Source organism: Nicrophorus vespilloides, unplaced genomic scaffold (genome assembly GCF_001412225.1).
Source record: "Nicrophorus vespilloides isolate i.1.1-1 unplaced genomic scaffold, Nicve_v1.0, whole genome shotgun sequence".
In the NCBI taxonomy this organism is placed as follows: domain Eukaryota; kingdom Metazoa; phylum Arthropoda; class Insecta; order Coleoptera; family Silphidae; genus Nicrophorus; species Nicrophorus vespilloides.
In genome coordinates this window covers 145,370-167,514 of record NW_017096684.1, presented here as the reverse complement: position 1 = coordinate 167,514, position 22,145 = coordinate 145,370, and the positions used below count along the sequence as shown (strand labels likewise).

The 22,145-nt window shown below is 28.0% G+C and overlaps 1 protein-coding gene across 2 annotated transcripts in view; it reads right to left on the bottom strand.

Annotated features, from left to right (window-relative positions):
• LOC108557899 (glutamate receptor ionotropic, NMDA 2B-like) overlaps positions 1-22,145 on the bottom strand; it is a gene marked incomplete at its 3' end in the record, with an annotated part of 154,584 nt that overhangs the window by 414 nt on the left and 132,025 nt on the right. For both annotated transcript variants that reach the window (XM_017914610.1, XM_017914611.1), the window contains 1 exon segment: positions 8,715-9,037. In XM_017914610.1, the coding sequence (XP_017770099.1) occupies positions 8,715-9,037 (323 nt within the window).

Genomic DNA, 22,145 nt, shown 5'->3' with positions numbered 1-22,145 from the left:
TATTATATTCATATTATGTAGTTTCTGACGTGTCTAGTTCTATTATAAGTAAATTCATCAATTATTTATTGTATCTTTGCAGCTATAAGATTATTTCACCAATAATATACAAATTTGAAATCAGGTACGACAGTAGTCCTAGAAGTACCTAATCTAACAAAGAAAACACACAAAAAATTGGAAAAAAATATCTTTGTTTTTCAACATAGTCTCCTTTTTGCTCGATACACTTTTCAAATTGATGTTCAGTAGCTTCAATGTTGATAGTGAAAACCGTTGATTTCTTCAAAATAGCCAGCAACCGCAGAGTCTACCTCTTTATTGTTGGTAAATCTTATAACACCAAGCCATTTCTTTAAGTTTTAAAAGAGAAAATAATACGAGTGGTAAATCTGACGAATAAGGTACGTGAAGAAGCGATTCGAATTTTAACTCATTAATTTTGGCCATCACGATAAACATCCTCACGACGCTTGCTTTCAGCTTTCTCATGTCCAAATTTTCAGAACCACTGTAATGTTCGTCTAGGCTCCAGAGTAGAATCTAACTCGGCTTTGACATTGGTTGGACTGAGACCTTTAAACAAACTCACTGAGAGAGGGGTCAAACAAACAATGTAGCGTCTTCAAATTTAAGCTTCATAAGGTTTATACTTTCGACCATAGTAGCTTTTTTAAACAACAACTGCCATGTATACCAATATTAAGAAATTTTTTAAATACATAATTAATGCTTCTACACTGTATAATTTCAAGTTCCTATAATTGTTCACACATAATTAGAACACATAATTAGAATACATGAGACATATTTTTTTTGTCAAGTTTATATAAAATATTTTTTATTGTTATGAAATATTATACTTATATTTTTCCATAAAATATTTTATTGAGTAAAAACACCTAAGCATAAATTTGTATTGTAAAGCTCTTTCCATTTATGTAATATATTGATGTTGGTGAATGTTTGAATTAAACGGGTATCCAGGGATAAGGAGTAAAGTTAAATAGTATTGTCCTGTTTGTGACAGGAAGCATTAATTTTGAGATGAAAATTTACGAATTCTGCTTGTTGTGTCTTTCAATGGGTTTCTGCAATTTATCGATCACTATCAGCGCTGTTCGCAGGACAAAGGAACACAAACATGAACGGATTGAATTAATAAGAAATTCATGATACGCACCAAATGCATCAAATTATTTGCTCTGTAATAACTGTTTAAATTGATTCGAAACACAGCAAGTACACTAAACTCATTAAAATAAATTGATTTTTAAAATGATTTGTAAAATAGTATAACCTCTGTTTTTGATATAATTTTTACTATACGAGCGATACTAAAATTTAAAATAATTGTAATTGTAACGTTGATCATTGAAATTATCACCATTATAAAATTAATTGTAGTAAATCGCTCTTCCATAACATGCAGTGATTCCAATTTGTGTATTTCCGAATGCGCATATAATTAAATCATGATATTTGTGTAATTTTATTTCGGTTCGATTGGGAAACAATCCCGAGCCGAACATTAGGCCAATTACAAAAGATTATTTTGTCAGTTTAATGGTAGATATTTACATTTACATTTCAATATGCAACATTATTTCTGAATTTACAAATAATTAAACATATCATTGATACGTTCCCTTTTCACGATCAATTAAAAATAATGTGTAGAAATGATTAATGTATTTTGCGAGTTTGCCTTTCTTCAGTTGCGTTGATATCTTAAAGTTTAATTAGTGTAAATGAACTAATGGGTTAAAAGATTTACAACGGTAATTTATAAGCGTCATTTATTTTCGCTTAGCTTAACTCCCGCTTGTAAATTGTATACAATTTATAGTTTTTAAGTACATGCAAAGTTTTTTCCAGAATTAAGATTCAAATATTTTTTTATATTGTATAATTTTATGCTCAATCTGTTCATCAATGTGAACATTGAGTAAATTTAAGAACGCGGTTGAAATCTTTGCCGGTAGATAGTTTACCATTATGATGATGTTTTTATTTTAATTTGTCGGTTGGCTGACGTCTTGTAGGTTAAATTCAGTAGTATATTGATGCTCTGCGATTCCACTATTACCTTTGACTGTGAAATTGCTACTATCCTTAACACTGTCATTGTCCAATGACATGGCTGAAGGTCCATATGCCAGGCCAAAAAATCAATTGGTAATACAGAAAAACAAATTATAAATAGATTCTTATTATTATGTACGCTATAAAAGACAACAAGTAAAACGGAAAACATACTAATATATTTCTTAAATTAATAAACTATACAAACAACAAACAATACACTGCAAACTAAGTATGTAACTTAACAAATTTATCGTAACTATTATTAAACTCACTCATTTTACTCGAAAACGTCCTTCCGGTTCTACACTTATTGGTGCAACTTTACTTAAATAATCATACACTTATTGCAAACGGTTCCTTCTTGCTCAATTTATTAATTACTTTTAATCGTTAATATTTTCTAACATAATACATAATACTTGACTGAATACCGGAATTTTTGCGTCAATTTCTAATACCGGATTCCTGATAGACATCATCATGATATCAATGGAGATTATTATGACGCACATCTAGGATCACCGTGACTTTTTTGACGAAGACGTAGATGTTATCGTAGCCTTCATTGACGTCAAGGCGGTCACCCTGGATCCAAAATGTCAGTGTATGAATATAATATAGTATTTAATTTAAAACTGTCCGATCCGGATTCAATTAAGTGGAATTAATTGTGAATTTTCCCTTTCCGCTGGGACCTTCATTAAAACTGATAGGTGGTCTCTATCCAGATCTAACTTGAAATTTATTACACCCTTATTTATCTAACGTACTCTCATACCACGTTTGAAGGGAGGCTCCCACTCAATATGTTCCGGTGTTTACTCGGACTTAATCGTGAGCAAATCGGTCGTCCTTTAATTACGACCTACACTTGAAATTAATTGAAAATTGTTTTAATTTTATTCTGTGTTTATTTATTCATTAGACACTGCAAAATATGTAAGAAGAAGCAAATAATAAGTAAATAGTACATAAAATCAAAACATATTAATGAATCTAAATTGAAATCTGAATTAAAAATATTAATAATAATTAAAAATAAGTTATTCTATGGATTTTTTTCATTCAAAATTAATATTCTTAGCTACTTTGCATCAGATAATATATTAATAAAGTATTATATGTAATTAATTCTTGAGAAATGTATTGCTTAGTTGGGAATAGTTTCAGTAAGTACAACCAATAGCGGATTAAGGATAGCGGATTAGAAACTCAAACATCGAATCAATCAATATTTAGATAATAATAATAATTCATAAATATTCAGTAAGGAAATCTTGCACATGGGGACAAATATATAATTTGTGTACCCTTCCATCAAGAAAACAATACTGTTACCTTTGGTGCCTCTATGCTTGATGCGCCTAGGGTCGTAGATATGCAGCAATATTCCGCAATATTTGAAACCTGACTAATGAAGAACAATAAAATAATTTCTTTGTTCAATTCAAATCCGTACAACAAAGTTTTGCTGTAAGTATTATTTGAGACTATCTACGATGAAATTTCCTAATAATATCTAACTAAAACTCTACTGTTTTAATTAACATTAAAAACGCGTCCTGTAATTTAATTACTTAAAAATGCTACAAACAACCTTGATTGCAGGAAAGCTAGGTTTATATTATTATATGATATTATATTAAAAACACAGGAATAAAATAAAGCTGCTCGATTAGTGTAATGAGCAAATACATTACTTAACACATTTTATATACCACACTACGTTTTAAAACTTAATATATAATTTTATTATTAGTTACTACATAATATTCATGTCCTTAATTACATACGAGATAAATTGTTATGGGCATAATTAAAAAATCTCTATAGAGGAATGTTTCTTGCATTTAAATTATAATATTTTTGAAAACTCTAAAATATTATGAAAATGTATGGTTTTATTATGTCGCGTGTGTATGAGCCAGGCAAAAATAAAGTCTGGTTTTGCCGCTGTAAAGTGAAATATGTGAAAATTCTGCGTCTCCGCTCTTGTATTTATTTTACCACCGTCATTTTTTTTCTCTGAGCTCATATTTGAGGGTCGCGTAATTCGTCTGCAGTGCTTTTATAATACAACGTATGAAAGAGGCAGCACAAACAAAAAATAATAAGAAAAGAAGACTGTAAACTAATCAATGTATACTCTCCCGGCAGATGAGACGAATAACGTGGAAGAGAAATCAATGTTCAGTTCGGGGATTTTCATCACGTTCCCATAAGCGCTAGACTCGTACGAACGTTTCCTCAAGGAAATATTGAAGAAATATTGAAAACTAATACTAGTAGTATCGAGTGTGTATATAATCCCCATAAGAGATCTGATTCTATTTACAGCAACTCCACCGGTGGGACGGTGCTCAGAAACTTACAATTCCCTTCACAATTCAATCGACAAAATTCATAAGCAATAGAAAATGTTCACTATACACTATTTCACGTTTACCGCAAGTATACTTTATATAACACGATAATTTTAAAACTCATGATTAGATATTGCATTGTTTCTCATACCACGACTTTGAGACAACAGAAATAACATCTTTCTTAAATACTGAATTCTTAGTTCCTTATTTTCTAGGTACATAAATGTAGATAAATTGTTATGGGCATAATTTTCTTGAAATTATTCACTATAGTCTATTTTAAGCATTTCAAAACAAACTAAATTTTATTTTAGAAAAGTAAAAATAAATTCTAATAAAATAGTTTTGTATATTAAATGGAATTAACGAAAATAGATTGGAAGATTACATAGAAAATATATATTGATATAATTATTATATATTTATTTTTAGTAGATATCTAAAATAAATTTAATTTGTAAAAACTTATTAAATAGAAAAATGTGACAAATTGTATATTATTATTATTCAAGTTGTAATTCATGTTGTAATAATAAAAGTCACTTATTTTCTTTAACGTTTGAAAGAATATATATTATATTAATTAAATGTAATAAAATTATATATAAATTAGACATTATTGAAACATGTAAAATTAATTCATTTTATTATGAATGCATCGTTATGGATCATGAAAAAATATTGAAAGCCACATACACCATATTGGACCTACAGTAAGATTTCTTTTAGCGCTGCCTCGGTTAACGTTGATTTACTATAACGCGGTTTGTATAAAAGCTCAAAACCCATAGCGCCATTTCATTAATTCGTATATAATACGATTATTGCCGAACACGTACCGTTGTGCTTCCACAGAATCTATGCTTGTTTGAGATGTAGATGAGAAGATTATTAAGGAGTTACTGCAGGTTTCTGGTGAGGGCCTTACCAATGACGACCTGCAAGAACTGGTAGAACAAGGAATTGAAGGACGAGAAAATAGTGATTCTGAAGACGATGAACCAAAAGAACTTGCTACAGATTTATTTCGAAAAAGTTTAGAAACGATAATCGAAATCATTAATCAAATTGAAGTGAATGATCCAAGTTATGACAGGAGTACAAAAGTAAAAAGAGGAGTTTTGGGTGCGATCGCCTACTATCAACATTTGCTTAATATATATAATATAATATGAAAAATATCAGAAGAACCAGGACCTTCATCACAAAAATAAAATTTAATATTTCTGTGTGCAAATGTTTGTGTTATATAAAACATATATTATAATGCAAATTATTATATATACAACTTAAAAATTAAAGTTTTTTTTAATGTTCCTGTTTCCTATCTATTAAAATGACTTATAACGCTGTTTCGTTTAGCGCTCTGTACGTACTACAAATGATATTCCTCACTGTCAATTCGTTTATTAGTAGTTTTTTTTGCTATTTTGATAAAAAAAACTTAAAGAAATACATTCAATTTTTACCCCAATATATATTCATGTGAATATATTCTAATATTTTTCATGGATATTCTTAAGTATTTTACCCCTGTTTAAAAGTCCATTGAATGATATAGTATATAAATATAAAAAATAAACTTGTATAATTATTAACTCAACTGAATGTATACAAATAAAAAATATAATATGTGAAATAACCGAACAATAAAAAGCAATTTTACGATCTCATATTTTACACCAATGATCTACACGTTAAATAAGGGTCTTTTTCTCGCTACTCGGAGATAACCTATTGTAAGGAATATGCCTTTTATCAATCGAATCTCTAGATCTTCCCAGACTAACTTTTTACGCTCGCTAAGGAGATAAAAACGCTGTCGGCCGTTTCTATCTGATGGTCCAATAAGATTTTTTTGGTATTATTGGATTCAACCTTTATATATTTTTGAATTTGAATATTTTTTGTAAAGATTACACTAATGAATTGAAATACCAATAACAAATTTAAATAAAATGTAATTTTATGTGCTTATAATACTTATATACTTGAGACACGACAAAAAAAATATAGCAAATAATCTTGTCATCGTTTATTTAATTCTGGATGTTTTTTGAGTAGAAATTAAAAACAACTATTAACACAATTCTGTAACTATTCTAGATGTTACATAATATAACTAAATAGCAAACATTTTTCATTAAAATACTTAACCAAAACATACCTCACCTCTTCTGTTTGCGTTTGTTCATTGGCCTGACCATGTCTACTTCTGTTACACGATATTTGTGCTTCAAGCTATAACGAGTAAAGTTTAAGTCTGTTTGTGAGTTAGATGTATTATTTCAAATATGGATTCTAGAAGTATATTAAACTAATGAGTTTTGTTTTGTTTATGTTAAGATTTTATTATTGTATTAAGGTTTTCTTTTGTATTTTTTATTGTTGCAATAAATGTTATTATTATTAATAATAATTATGGAAAATATAATTCTAAAATTGATAAAATGTATATACATTATTTATAGAAAATTACGGAATAATATTTCAATTATATGATATGCATGTTTATTGAATGTATATATCCATTCAGTAAACACACTAACTCGTAAAGTTTTAAATGCACAATAGTATGGAATAATGGTCTTTCAGTGAATTGCATCATTGATCTCGAATAAATATAGAAAATGGCATTCATGTAAAGCGTATAGAAGTTATTGTGTCCAGCTAATTAAATAACAAATCCTAGGATTATTCAGTTTACAGTTGCTGCAATCCTATTATAAAGTGAAGTTTAAAATAATGTACATACAATTATTATTTTCAGCTCATATATAACATTAAATTAATGATGTTAGATGTTATTTTTTTTCTATAACATTTATGTTAGGGCGATTAATAGCCGAATGCTTAAGTCGCCCTACCCACGATTTAGTGGGTGCCGGTTCGTATCCTGGTCAAGCCAGGCCCTTTGTGAGCCCTCTCGGTGCTTGCAGCAATATGGCCATCGTTCATCACAGATGGACAGTCAAATGAATGACGTTCAGCATATGGACCTTCAGCCAAGTTCATGGACAATGACAGTGTTAAGGACAGTAGCAGTGTCACAGTCAAATGAAATAGTGGAATCGCAGAACATCAATATACTACTGAAGTTAACCTACAAGATGACAGCCAACCAACAAATTAAAATCAAATCATCATAATGGTAACTATCATAAATTTACTCAATGTTCACATTGATGAACAGATTATGAATAAAATTATACGACATAAAAAAAACATTTATGTTTCATTCTGTCAGCCCTATTCATTATAATTAATGTTAATAATTATACATTTATAGTAAAATTATGATGTAGTATTTAATCCATCAACTTTTAATATCTGAAACCCTTAGTTAGAACTACTCAAAGAAAGTTTAAAGTTAGAAAAAATATTAATTACATTTTACTTATGTTGAAGTATAATATAATTCGTATAGTATAATTCGTTTTATATTTTATTAATTATAATAATACTTTTAATATGCATACATATAATATTGATGGAGTTTTGTTCAATTATGCAAAAAAAAAATAATGATGAAATTTATAATAAATTGCTTCTTTATACCGAAGTTTGTTAGTTTGAAAATTGATTAACCTATGGCAATTATTTGTTTTAATGTGCTTTAAATCCTAATGATTTTCGATATTTTAAAAAATTAATGTAACTATTAATGATTAAAAAAGTATAATTTATGTGTTTGTTTCATGAAGTTTCCAGTCTTTTATATCAAATACTAGTCAGGAAATATTTGATTATAGATACGTTTTTATGTGTTCATACTAATCATAATATGAGACATACATGTTATATAAATTACTATTATTTTTGATGTTGTACGATAACATTGAATCAGAACTAACAGCAGGTATTGCATATGGTACTGTCTTACGTCAATATTAAAATATGTAGAATATTGTAAAAGCATTGTATTTTTAACTATTGGTACAGTAACTTATTTAATCAGAAAGTTTAATCCAACCTAGTTTAGTAACTAGATATTCATATGGAATTTGCGACAATTGTAGATTAGCTATAACAATCGATAAATAACATAATTTCTTAAATATATTTAAATAGATATAAAAAAATCAGCAATGCTAATATATGAAATATATAAGAAGTTTCATTACATTTAATTGAGGAGGTATTAGTTGAAATTTGTTTGTATTTAGCTCTAATCTTAGGAAAACTTCCGACTGTAATTCGTGTTACAAAACAGGACACTAATGGCGCGATTGCAACATTTGACACCATAGTTAAACTCACCTCCTCCCACACAAGTTGCTTGCTGACTCCAGGTCGTAAGTTCATGATCTTCAGCTCTGCCGCACGTAAGACGCCGTCTTGTGTAAACTCGACATTCGGTTTGCCCGCATCCGCCTCGACGCTCACGTTCTTGAGGTACCGGAAGAAACGATCCCCAGTGTCCCAACGGGCGGCGCCAACCCCTTCACATGACAGCTGGGTATTCAGTGATCGGCCCAGATTCCTGGGATCGTTCGTGTAATCCTCCACACCGTACGCGTATACTTTAATTGCCGTTGTAATCTCATTCACTAAGCTTGTACTCGACGTGTCGAAATGTACCCCTGTAAATGAAAAATGCCAAAAATTAGCCACTGGAAACAGATGATCAGAACACTCGCTCGATGCTACCCTACTTTACATATTAATAACCGAAACAGACACTTCTCCACGACCGCTGCCTCCGTAGATACCCAGATTTAACACCCCCTCCTGCAGCTGGGAGATGTTTTCGAACTGGCGAAAAACACATGTAAAGTTTGCCACGGGTCTCGAGGGGAGTTTGAACAACTCCTGTTGCTGGAGACTGGGACTCCAGAGACCATTAACTTGTTCCTGCTAGCCGAATTAAACCCAGAGTACCAGGTTAAATGCAAAATTTATATTCACTTTTCTTTACTTTCCCGTACTAAACTAACCCATTCCCGTATTCAAAATGATTTTCACTATAAATATATATATATATGTGGTACAAGAATTATCTAAACAACTTTAGGGTAAAATTGTTAATTATGTACATATGAGTCAGGTAATTTAAATATATGGTTGTAGCATATTGGGCTGTAATGATAATATACAATACTATACGGAATCACAAGATACAAATATGCTCTTAACGAACTATTGCATTATAATGTGAATTTTAAATGAATTTTTGCGGTATATTGATGGGATTTTATATGATTTCTTATATTTCTGATCTACTTTTCTTTTCTCTCGATAATTAAGAAGAGATTACAATACACATTTATTGTTATTTTTATTTGAATCTAGAAGATGCAAATAATGTAATTAGTTAATTAATAATAAACATACATGTTTGTAATTAAACAAAACAGGAAGAGTTGTTAAATATTTTTGTACTAACTGTATATTTTAGTATATTGTCAACATCTGTGCATGAAACTGGAGAGTCGTTGGTATCTATTGGGTATGGTCTTGTTGATATTTAGTATCATAATTCGTAGCCCTAACTGACCGCAGAAAATGTGGCGCCTCGAGAAAGATCAACGATTATCATCTGTTGTTGCTGACCGCAAGTAGTCATTGAAATTATAATTTATGTATCTTGTTGTAAATAGTAAAATAAATAAATTATATTATTCTTGATTATTCTCTTATTACCTAAATATTGTTTTAAATAACCAAAAAATTATTTGTTTAAAAAAATAAATTTAATTAAAACTATAGTTTTATTAAATAGATTGAATAAACAATAAGAACAAACTTAATATTTGGTGTTACATTAGAAGATGTTTCTTCTGCACTGCTTTCTATGGCAATTTTTAAGCGAAGAAAACAGAAATACATGTCACGTAGAAAGGCTGTGTTTGCATGCTATGATGTATGTACTACAACCAAGAGTTACTAAATAATGTATATAATACTGTTTGATATTCATGTCTTGCTTTTTATTGGCAAAAAAATGATAAATGATTCAGTGCGGTGAACGCACGCACGATGATCCTCTCATGAACGCAATATATTTATTTCTATAGCAATAATTTGTAAAACTTTTAATTATAAAATTAACCAAATATATTCAAATTGAGGCGAAAACTTAAAAAAAATAATAGAGTAAAGCAATATTTATTAGGGTTTGTCGGTTTTTAAGTCCCTGTTTATGAAAACTGGCTTTTTAAGAAGTTTATATAATTCGAAAACCGGGATTTCCAATTAAAAAACCTAGACTTAAAATATAAGAATACATTATTTATTTGATTAAAAATATAAACATTTTGATACAAAATCTTTTATGACAAAAATATTGTTAAATTTTGGAACGGATTATGCTCGTTGAGCGAGGTTTTATTGTATTTATATAATTACTATTATATTTTATTAGACTCAGTTTTTTAAAAATAAAACAAGAGTATTAAGAATTCTCTTTCTAAACTAATATTGTATACTCGTATATTCTACCTTTAACTTCAATAATTAATGTAAACATTACCTAACCTGTCGTAACTTCCAAATATTAATCAATTGTAACATGTGAAATTGATGTTTAATATTCCAATATATAATATCACTGACATGTATATTTACCACAGTTAATTACAATATAGGTGCTGAGTTATTAAACATAATTTTAGGTTACATATTACAATATCAATTTAATCTAATGGCTATTTATAATTCAGCATATTTCTTTAATAACAATTATTAAATTGTTAAATATAATCATCACTTAGATATTTTTCCTGTTAACAAATATTTAATATATAAACAAAAAGTTGAGCAACTTGTGTAGTCTTATATATAGAAAGATAAGAAAAGTCTATTAATTTATTGTGTCATAAACTAACAACAACTTATCGCTTGTGGAGAATCTGGGGTCAAACATTCCGAGACACGTTCACATCATAGGTGATTATTTTAGTCACGTGCAATAGTCAATAATACATTGCGGGGCTGAACTATGCGGAAGTTGTTGGAAACCAAAACTTAAGAAAATGCATACAATATATTACGTACATTATATTTTTAAATAAATAAAATTAAGATAAACAATTAAACAGTTGTAATACTTTAATTGTTTACATTTAAATCTTAGTATTAATTATAATAAAACTAAATTCAGTTTAAGACTTGCAATTCTTGATTTTATAAATTGTACTATTTCTTAAAAGATTTTCTTCAAACTTATTTAACTGTGGTTGTCAACTTAAAAATACACGTATCCCTCGTTATTATACGGTTTAAAAAAATAAATTAAAATAAATTTTGAAAATATCGATATCACTCGGTTTAAACGCAACATCTTTTTAGAAGTTTTCTATTATCAAATGCATTACTTTTCGATTTACACGGTTTTATATTCAGAAAGTTACAATTTCGATTTAGACGTTTTTCTTAGGAACCTATATACCGTGTAAATCGGGGGATATGTGGACAGTAACCCGGCGCATTCGCCATTGTATAATAAACAGGATTGCATTAGACTCGCAACCATGGCAACATCCAACCAACGACACGCGAAATGGCAAAGAGCATTCATCCGAGAAGCAAAACAAACTTGACTACAATAGAAATATGCCAAAAAGGACAAATCAGAAAACGAAACATCAACCCCAAACAAAGTTGCTAAAAATTTTTTTAATTCATCAAAGTAATTTTCCATGCAGACAACTGATACATATATATTTATATGACAATAATGATATTTATCAAAACAAAAAAATTAAGTTATATTACATTTGTTTATATGGGGAAAATTATTTCACTATTCTAGTAAAAATCCAGAAATTTTGGAACGGACTATGCTCGTTCCACTGTACAGGTAAACGTCGTTTAACACCGGGATTCCTACAAAAGCCGTCGCGATTAGAATCCTCATAAACTATAGAGTTTTGTTCTAAAAAATTGTGTAAAATCAGCAATTAATAAGCGTTATTTCACAGTTATTGTGAATCGGCGTAAAACGAGGTTTACCAATATTTGCAATATATTGATAGTATATTTGCGTGGTTCTGAGAAATAATAACGAATGAATATTTCTGACGTTCACAGATTATTTTAGTTAAAATAAATATATATTATATTAATTGGTATTAATAATAATAACATTTATTGCAACTATAAAAATACAAAATGAAACTTAAATACAATAATAAAAATAAAACAAAAATTCAAATGCTGCAAAGGAATATTGACCATAGCACTTTCTGTCCTGGTATTAAAATTTTTATTTTTGATAAAACTATTTAAGTAATTTTCTTACTATTATATGGAATTTATTTATTCCAGTTGACTAAACATTTGAAATTGTGAACTAAATATATCAACATATTCTTCTCAATTCTGATATTCATATTCAGTATTGCGATTAATTGATATTAATAATCTCTAAATTTGATGCTTCGGATATTAGAAAACAATTGTATTTAAGATGTAGTAATAAGTTTAATCAATAGAAATCAATACTTTTTTCACGACTAAATTTAGAAGTTGAATATAAGAACTTAAAAATGTTTAATGTTATATACAATTTAAAAAAATATATAATGTTGAGGAAACTGAAGTTTCAATCGGAACGGATCATTAAGACAAGTCGAAAACTAAAGAAATCAATTCGAATGAATACAGAGTAGAAAATCCAAGTCATGATTACCTAAAAAATGTAATTTACTTTTTGTATATACTTAATGTAATTAAATTGACTTTCCATTTAAATCTATGATGGTGGAACTACTAACTTCTTAAATACAGTGGAAGCTCGCATAACAAGCGAGGAAATTTTTGGACGGATTAAACTCGTTAAGCGAGGTTCCACTGTATATATTTTATTTATAATATAAATGTCTCAAGTGATAATAAAAATAGTTGAAACATAGTAAAATATCTTAAGTTCCAAACAAAACCATATATACAATGGAATAAAAGGAAAAACCTCCAGCTGGGTTAGAATTAAACGTTCATAAACACACCTCGAAAAACTGAAACTTTGTTTCGACGATTTATGGCGGCATGTATTTCGGCGCGCCCCGTACATATTTCATTTTTGTTTTACTTGTTTTTTTATATATTGTTTTTTGGTAACAAATATATTTATGAAGGCAATAATTCGTTTCTACTCACGTAATCTATTGCAAGGAGAGGAAAATTATTTTTGCTAAATTCAACACATCTTAAAGGTAAATTCGCATCCTCCTAGTCCGTATTTTACTTACAAAACATGTTATACAACGCAACGAGAAAATTGGTTTTTTAATAACTTTCACGTCCCGACATTCAAGCTAGTGCACAAAAGAATTGCCAATAATATTTCCTATGTAAAAACAACTTTCAAAGAATTCAGTCTAAACACTAACGGAACACTTCATTCCAAGAAGTAGGTAAAATGCTAAGAGAATAGTTTTGCTAAGGAAAATATGAAATGCTGCAACAGTGCATGATGCCCTTATAGAAGCAAAGGAATATTCGTTTTCTTACAACGCAAAAAAAATCACTTATTTTTATACAAATATGCTAGATTTGGTTGACATATTTCTTTTATCGATAGATTTTATGTATCATGTAGTTTGCAGAAATATTTACACAATTTTTCTTCTATTTTTAGTTTGCACTAAACACTTGATTTTCTTTGTAGGTGCGTTATGTGTGCACTCATTCCTCTTGATGTACGATAATAAAGATGATGGAGGCAGTTTCGCAACAGCCATAAAAGAAAAAAAGGAATGTATATACAAAGAAAACAGCTATAAATAAAATATCGTATCTTTCTTAAATAAAGTACTTCATTGCATTTTTAAAGATGCTTTGCAATAATTAACTATTATATACTTAAAATAATATATTTTTATAACAAACGCGGTCAGAAAGACCTTTCATCAATAGTCCTTTGTTGGGTTGATTATTGTAATTACATGAAAATGTCTATTTTTTACAGAAATAAATTAATATTCAATGATTATATAATATAGGGGATGGAAAATCCTATGGAAAAAAAAAGTGTTTACTTTTTGTATTTTTATATATTTCATTAATATCGGTTCATATGTTAATAATAATTTTATCAGTAAATTAATTATAATTGTTCCATTAACTTCGTTAACTTCATTGTTGAAAATAAATCAATAAATTAAAATACGAAATATCGTATCAGAAGTAATTAGTAATAACCAAAAGGTTGGAGTTGTGCTATTTCGAATATCTGCTTTACTAGCAACTGTAATGCCAATAATCGTATTGGAGTATTAAGAAGGCCTTTATTAATTACATCTTAAATAATGCTTACACAATGCTTACACTTCTATACTTAATACTGTTCTTCATGCTTAACTCTTCTGATCTAAGCGTTTCTTGCCAACTTCATGATGTACATTGTTGCCACCTTTCACTCTTTATAAAGGATTAGGATAATTTGTGACGACTGTAATTTATTTATGAAATAATACCAAATATAACAGGAATTTAAATTGGAATATGTTAAGTAGTTGTATAACTTATTAAATTAATTAACGTATTTGTGGAATGTTAATGAGCTATACTCTACCTGCAAGTTTTAATGAAGTGAACGTGCATTTATATGCAACCCAAACTTGGCTAACGCAATATAACAAGTTTAGTTAAATTGCTGGATGTACGAGTATCAAGCTATAAAATAACAACGAATAAACTAATCTATGTTAAAGAGAAAAAACGATCATTTGTATAAACAAAAATAATTGTCTGTACTATATTTCAGTATTTATTTTTCTTAATTATAATATAGTTTTTTTTTTGATATTTTCAAAATGGACTATAATGAATCTATAAATTTATCAAAGCTGCACTAAGCGAAGTATTGATGTATATCATAGCGTTGGTAATATGTAATAATAAATGATACGTATGTACATTTATTTACTTATATCATTATATCATTTTAATTAAAATAACATAAAAATAATTAAGTAAATTCCTATTTTTACATTTGAAAAACCTATATTATTATTATCATTCATTGAGTTCTTTATCTATAGTCAACATAGTTTATAAGCTAGCCAAGTTAATATAAGGTATTCAAAATATGAATCTATATTTACAATGCAAATTAACTCTAATTAAGAGATACCTCAAATTGTATATATGTTGTAATGTATGATTGTATAAATGCATTGTGCATTTTGTAAATGCAACAAACAGTATTCGAAACAAGTAAAATAAAACTGCAAGTATGCAGTTCGAATGGAATTCTTATTAGAGTTCAAATACTATGTAAAAGAAGTATACAGCAGCAAAGCATTTGCGGAACGTGCGATTGGATTTGGGAAATGTATACAGTACAGCGATTACCATATACAGGACGAACACAGAACAATAAGCATAGATTGGATTGGCGTACTCGCACTGAACTGTCTTCATATAGATTGTATTTAACTTTCACAAAATATACAATTAATGAAAATGTTTAATTTTATGAAATGGATTATTTTTTGCATTTATACTGAGGCTTGCATTAATAGTTTTAAAGCAGTCTATAAATTAATAAAGGCATATCTGAATAACATTATGATTATGTGAAAAAAATTAGAAGTTAATTAACAAAAATTACAACCTAATTTTAAAAATATGTAGAATATGTATGAATATGCGAAAATCTTAATAGAACTGCAACAAAAAGTGACATCTATCGAATGTCTAGAGGAAATGTCCGGTATCTATTTGTAAAATTACTTTCTTGCAAACCCACTAGTTCAATGGTTTAACTTTAAGTTAATACGCCCAGCATTAAAATATATATTTTTGACCCCTTGTTTCAATTTATAAATTATGTCTCCAGTTGGATTTTAAAATCCAAGATTTTTCATTTGTGACATACAACAAAAAATTTAATATTTATTCATTAGTAATTCTGAATTTTTGTTTTATCCAAATTAATTATTAGTTCCTAACCTATTAAAATGTATTAAATGACAAAAGAAAATACATACATTAGTTAGATTCAAGTTGAAAATTCGCACATTCACTTAATAGTAAATAAGGTAGGAAGTAAAGTCAGAAGACAGGAAGCATTATTTTCTATGGGTGAAATAGTATCCTTCAGTTCATGAAGAACCGCTGTCTGAAAATCGTATTGCCCCTATTTCTTATAAAGTCAGACAATCTGACCAAAATCCCGATCATAGTAGTTTTTTTTTTAATTAAAATTTTATTAAATAGGAATTTCGTGATCACTATTATTTTTTGAAATATTAAATACACTTGGTTCTTGGTTCCACAGGAAAACGCATAAAAATAAATCGCACAAAAAAGGACTAGACACACGTATAAAAATAAAGGGTAGGTTCTATATTTTAAAAAACCGCATAAAACTAAATCAATGAGTTACAATATACCGAAAATCGCATAAAAAAGGTTAATTAAATTTTAGAAAAATAATTAGTCTTACTATATTCTTTCTGAAATATTTATATAATTTTATAAAAACGTTAACAATCATAGACAAGTTTATTAAATTTCAGAAAAATATAATCTTAACATATTCCAAAACATTCAACTTATAGCCCGAGATGGCAGGTTGTGAATGAACAATAAAAATTAAAAAAAAAAAAAAAACATATTCCTTCTAGTTTTATACAAAAAAAATTTACAAAAAAAATACTGAAAATTTTTATGAAAGTTAATCTTTCTTCACATTTTTTTCTTTAGAATTATCGTCGCTATATTAGAGTGTTAGGCATAATTTGCGAACTGGTTCGAAATCACTTTCATCACTAGAAGAGATAGTCAGCANNNCGCATAACTTCAAAACCGCATAAAAAGAGGACGAGTGTATTATGCTTCTTGAAATAAAAACCGCATAACTTCAAACCCGCATAAAAAGAGTATGCATAAAAGAGGACCGAGTGTATTATGTATTAAGCTCAAGATTTAAGTTATGAATTAACATTATGTATTGTGTTAGCTAATCATCTTAATCTACAATTATTTATCATTGGTATACTTCTTATTTAGGAATTTATAATTGATTTCACAGTTGCTTTCATATATACATTAATAGTTATATGCATAAATTGGTTATTTGATACTTCAAAGTATAATTATTAAGAAATATTTTTACTAATACAATATTTATTTTAATATTATTTTGTTATGTTTAACTACTGAAATATATTCACAAAACTGGATGTATAACGCAAAAAGATATTATTGAAATGTTTTATATATTTATTTACATTGTGAAAGACATTACATTTCAAAACTCTGTAAATATAAATAACACAATATTATCATCAAAAACATATTTTATTGTTAATTGATAAACTACATCGGAATTATGAATAATTTTAACATTTTTATGTCAGGTTTTTAAAAATGTATTATTTGCGATAAATTTTCTAACACTCCTTTATACAAAGTCTTATTTTACACTCGGGAGACCAAGTTGTAACATATTTTCCTTTTTTTATCATGGCAAATTCTTTGTCATTTTAACTACTTTCAGTAGATAGAATATTAACTAATGAATGCCTTTCAATGAAAGTTACTGCAGCTAAACGATTAATGGTTTCCATACTTTGTTATTCCAGTCAAGCTGCAGACTTCCATGTTTTTGTAAAATTTCACCACATTTCTAATAGTAATTTTCAAAGCAATTATTTTTAAGAAATTTTATAAAAAAATGCAGGTAGATAGCACTAAATGAAATATTACTACTACATCTACATTCGAAAATAAAATGTGGATATAAATAAATGTAGTTATTAAAACACGTTATAAAATATTATAAAATGTCATTAATTATGAATTAAATAAAAATGGGCAATAGACAACAACCGTATCTCACAAAAGTTTTGTTTCGTCGTCTATTAACGACAGCCGTAGTTAAATGGTTAAATATTTGATTATTATTAAATGGCTATTGAAAATGCAGCAATTGAAATAATCAATAAACTTATAATTAAAATATTCTAAATTAAGTATTTCAGAAATTTTGAAATATTAATTTAGTTTACAAATACAGGAAATAATATTCGATAAAAACAAATTGAAATTGCAAGCATGCAGAGATTGAATGATATTACTGGTCGAGTTCAAATACGGTGAAAAAGGATAAAACAACACGAAATTATTTACAGAAAACTTATGATTGGATTTATGAAACGTATGCATTACTGAAAATACTGTATCCTGGATGAAAACAGAACAAAATTATGATAAATTAAATAAACTTTATTTATGTTTTATTCCAGGAAGAAATGAAATGATCAGATGTTCATTTAAGTTTTTTTTTCTTTATTCTAAAAATTAATTACTAATTAATGAAATTACAGATTGTAAAGATTTGCATTAATTCCCTAAATACTGGAATATTTTATTATAACATTGAATATCAACAATGACGTTCCAAATTCGCTGAGGAGGTCAATGCTTAGAACTTTGGTAAATAATGAAATTTTTGTCAATGAGGGAATCGGAATATATACACAACGTACATTTTACACGAAATACTTAGAAATATGTGTTCAATATTATACTTATTAAAGAAACGTTCAACGATAATCTTAAATGTTGAATGAAATGAAGTAAAGTCATTATAATAATTGTAATAATCAATCAATTGGTTATGTTAAAACAACTGTTTGTTTTGAAAAAATACATTGAAAGGAAATGACCAATAATTTAAATAGATTTTTTTTAATTCAATAAATATTACTATACAATGGACAAAATCGAAATTATGAGATAAAAAATAATAATAGACACAAGTACAAAATTAAAATATTTTCTCAATTATTTTGATATCAATTAAAAATCTCAAAAAAAAACCTTAAAAAATAATTCCTTTAATAATCAATTTAAAGGGTGTTTTGGAAATGAAAAAAAAATTATTAAAAACTTTAATAGTTCTTATGCATTCAATTTTAATGTTCTGATGCCATTAAACATTCAAATAAATTAATGCATTTTACATTATACTATTAAGGAAAATTAATATTTAAAGAAAAATATCAATAAATCTGTATGTAAAAGATAAAATGGATAATATTTCTAATAATAATACAGCAATACCTTGCATAAGCGGTTTCGATCAGTCTGGTATGAAAATTTCAAAACAAACTAATTTTTATATCGACAAAATATAAATTAATTCTAAAAAAAAATAGTATTCAAAATTATTGTTTTCTGTTTGTACAGACAATTTTCTATTTGTGCAGATTCTTTTTATGCGGTTTTAAAGTTCTCGGTTAGGTCGGTTTCAAACAAATATTGGTGGAACCGATTATCGCATTGCAAAAGGTAAATTTGTACTATAATATAAATTCTTAAGTTTACAAAACTCAATTCAACAGCTGTACCGTTTCAGTTCGATTGGCAATGAACAATATTTAAAACAAATACTTTCCCCCAATTAACATTCTGTAATTACGTTTGAACTACTAATCGAAAATCTATTCGAGTGTCGTCAAGTTTTGATTGGATAAACTCCGGTCGATATTTTCAATTATTTGCGATTGTCGAAAATCACGATGAAAAGTGCACACCGTCCACGCACACATTTCAAAGCTTATCGGAATTTTAAATATCCGTTCTGCATATTACAAGTAGTGAAAAAAAAAGAAATGAAGAATACCCCCAAGGAATCATTACTAGTGCCGTGGTAAATGCAATGGACTGAAATTCCGTACGTTTTGGATTAATATGGATTTTCCTTTCGTTCGTGACAGAGTAACATTTTTTAAATTGCATTTAGATTGTTCGTTTGCATAAAATTAAATTAAAACTCTGTGTGTGTGTGCTTTAAAAGGAAGCTTCGGGACGCACAGCAAATATTAGATTAAACACTGTTCTATTTTACACAGTGTTTTTTTTAATTCCGTCCTGTGTCTTTCATTTCGCTGTTTTTTTTTGCTTTATTACCGTATTAACATCGTAAAGTAATTGCAGTAATTGATAAATTTTTCGCGTCGGCGCGCATAAACATTATGCAATTAGTGGTGAATTTTCCGGTGCATTCGGGGCCGTTGCTGCGTTGAGCGCGTTCACCAGGACCACACCCAGTCATCCTTGCCTCTCAAGGACGAGCGCCGCCCCTCTCTCCAACTGTTTCGAGAAACTTTGCGGTTAATCCTGTTTCGCTCCTCGCCGCTTTCCAAAATAGTTTCTAATAAAAGCGCCCAAAACAAGTACACACGTATGAATGTGTTAAAAGGATGCGGAGAGTACAAAAAAAGTATGAGGAAAATCAAGTAAATAAACAAACGGACACGTAGAGGATTTATATTATTTTTCGGATTGCTTCCGCTGAAGTCTTTTATATCTTCTCCCCTTTGGGTTGACGTTAAGTCCTTTAGCTTTAGAATCCTCCGAACATATGCGACCTGTGACACAGCTTTATTGAAGTAAATAACGTTTCCGTGCGGTTATCCCTTTCACAATCTTCGACATAAAACTAATGCCTCTTAAGACACATGACGAGACGAGAAACCGAAAACTTCAAAGAAATAAAAATAATTCTTGGATTTCGATATTCGTGTTGATTTTAGAATTTATGATTTTTGTAAAAAATATTAGTTTTAAAGTTTTTCTTTTTGAACATTATTTTATTCTCTACTTACTATATTTATTTTAGTTTTATTTTTGTAACAATTTATATATTCTTTTGTTTCGATAGTTTAATTTTAAAGAAATAAAATTACATAATAATAATTTATTGGCCAAATATCATAACAAAAAAAAAAGTACATACTATGCATATAAATAAATAAATTCTAACATAAAAAAATATATATTAATAGGCTGAAAAAAGGGCTAACGACCGAGGACTTTTCGCCCAAAAAAATACATATTTTCTCAGATAAAAATATAATATTTGCAAAAAATAAAATAGTGAAAAATTACTAATATATTGAAATACTAAAAGATAATTACTTACAATTGCAAAATAAAATTATATCAAGAAGAAAATATACATGTATAAAACGTTTCGTGTGGTTGCTATGGTGTTGTCATGGATATTTATATTTAGAATATTCAAGCGGCTTTCAAGCTTATTTCGGTATCTGCTACAATTTAGTTCTGATGTTTCCTCTTTTTTTCTTATGGATGATCGATCATGAATGTTTCTATAGCAACTTTGAATATTTTATCTTATCCACATTTAATCTACATTTATACATTAATATTGTATAACCTATCATAGTAAAACTTATTTCCAAAATAATTCCTTTATTTTATGGAGGATTTTGTAACTTCTTTGACATTGTTAATATTGAGTTAGATTCAATTGATCTATTATAATATACAGTGGAACCTTAAACCAATTTCCCCACATAAACTAATGTAATATACCTTCCATTTTGCAGTCATTTTTTCTTACAATATATTTTGCTCGCATTTCGCTTAACGTTAACTTCAATCATTATAAAAACCGTCAGATCTAAATTGATTCCTATATACAAAAGTAAAAAAAGTTATTAAAAAACAAAATACATTTTATAGTAAGTACTAAATAATAGTAAATAAAGGGCGGAAATACCTCGGTCAATAACCCTTTGACCAGCCTGTTTTTTCTCTCTTGTTCATAATTGTTATTATTTGGTTGTCATTATTGTTATTATGTTTTTCATGTATTAAAGTCTAGTCAATAAATTATTATTATTATATAAATTAATTGAAAACAAAGCCATCATACTATTGTATGAACATTATAATATATTATTTGGTTTTCTGGACACTGACACA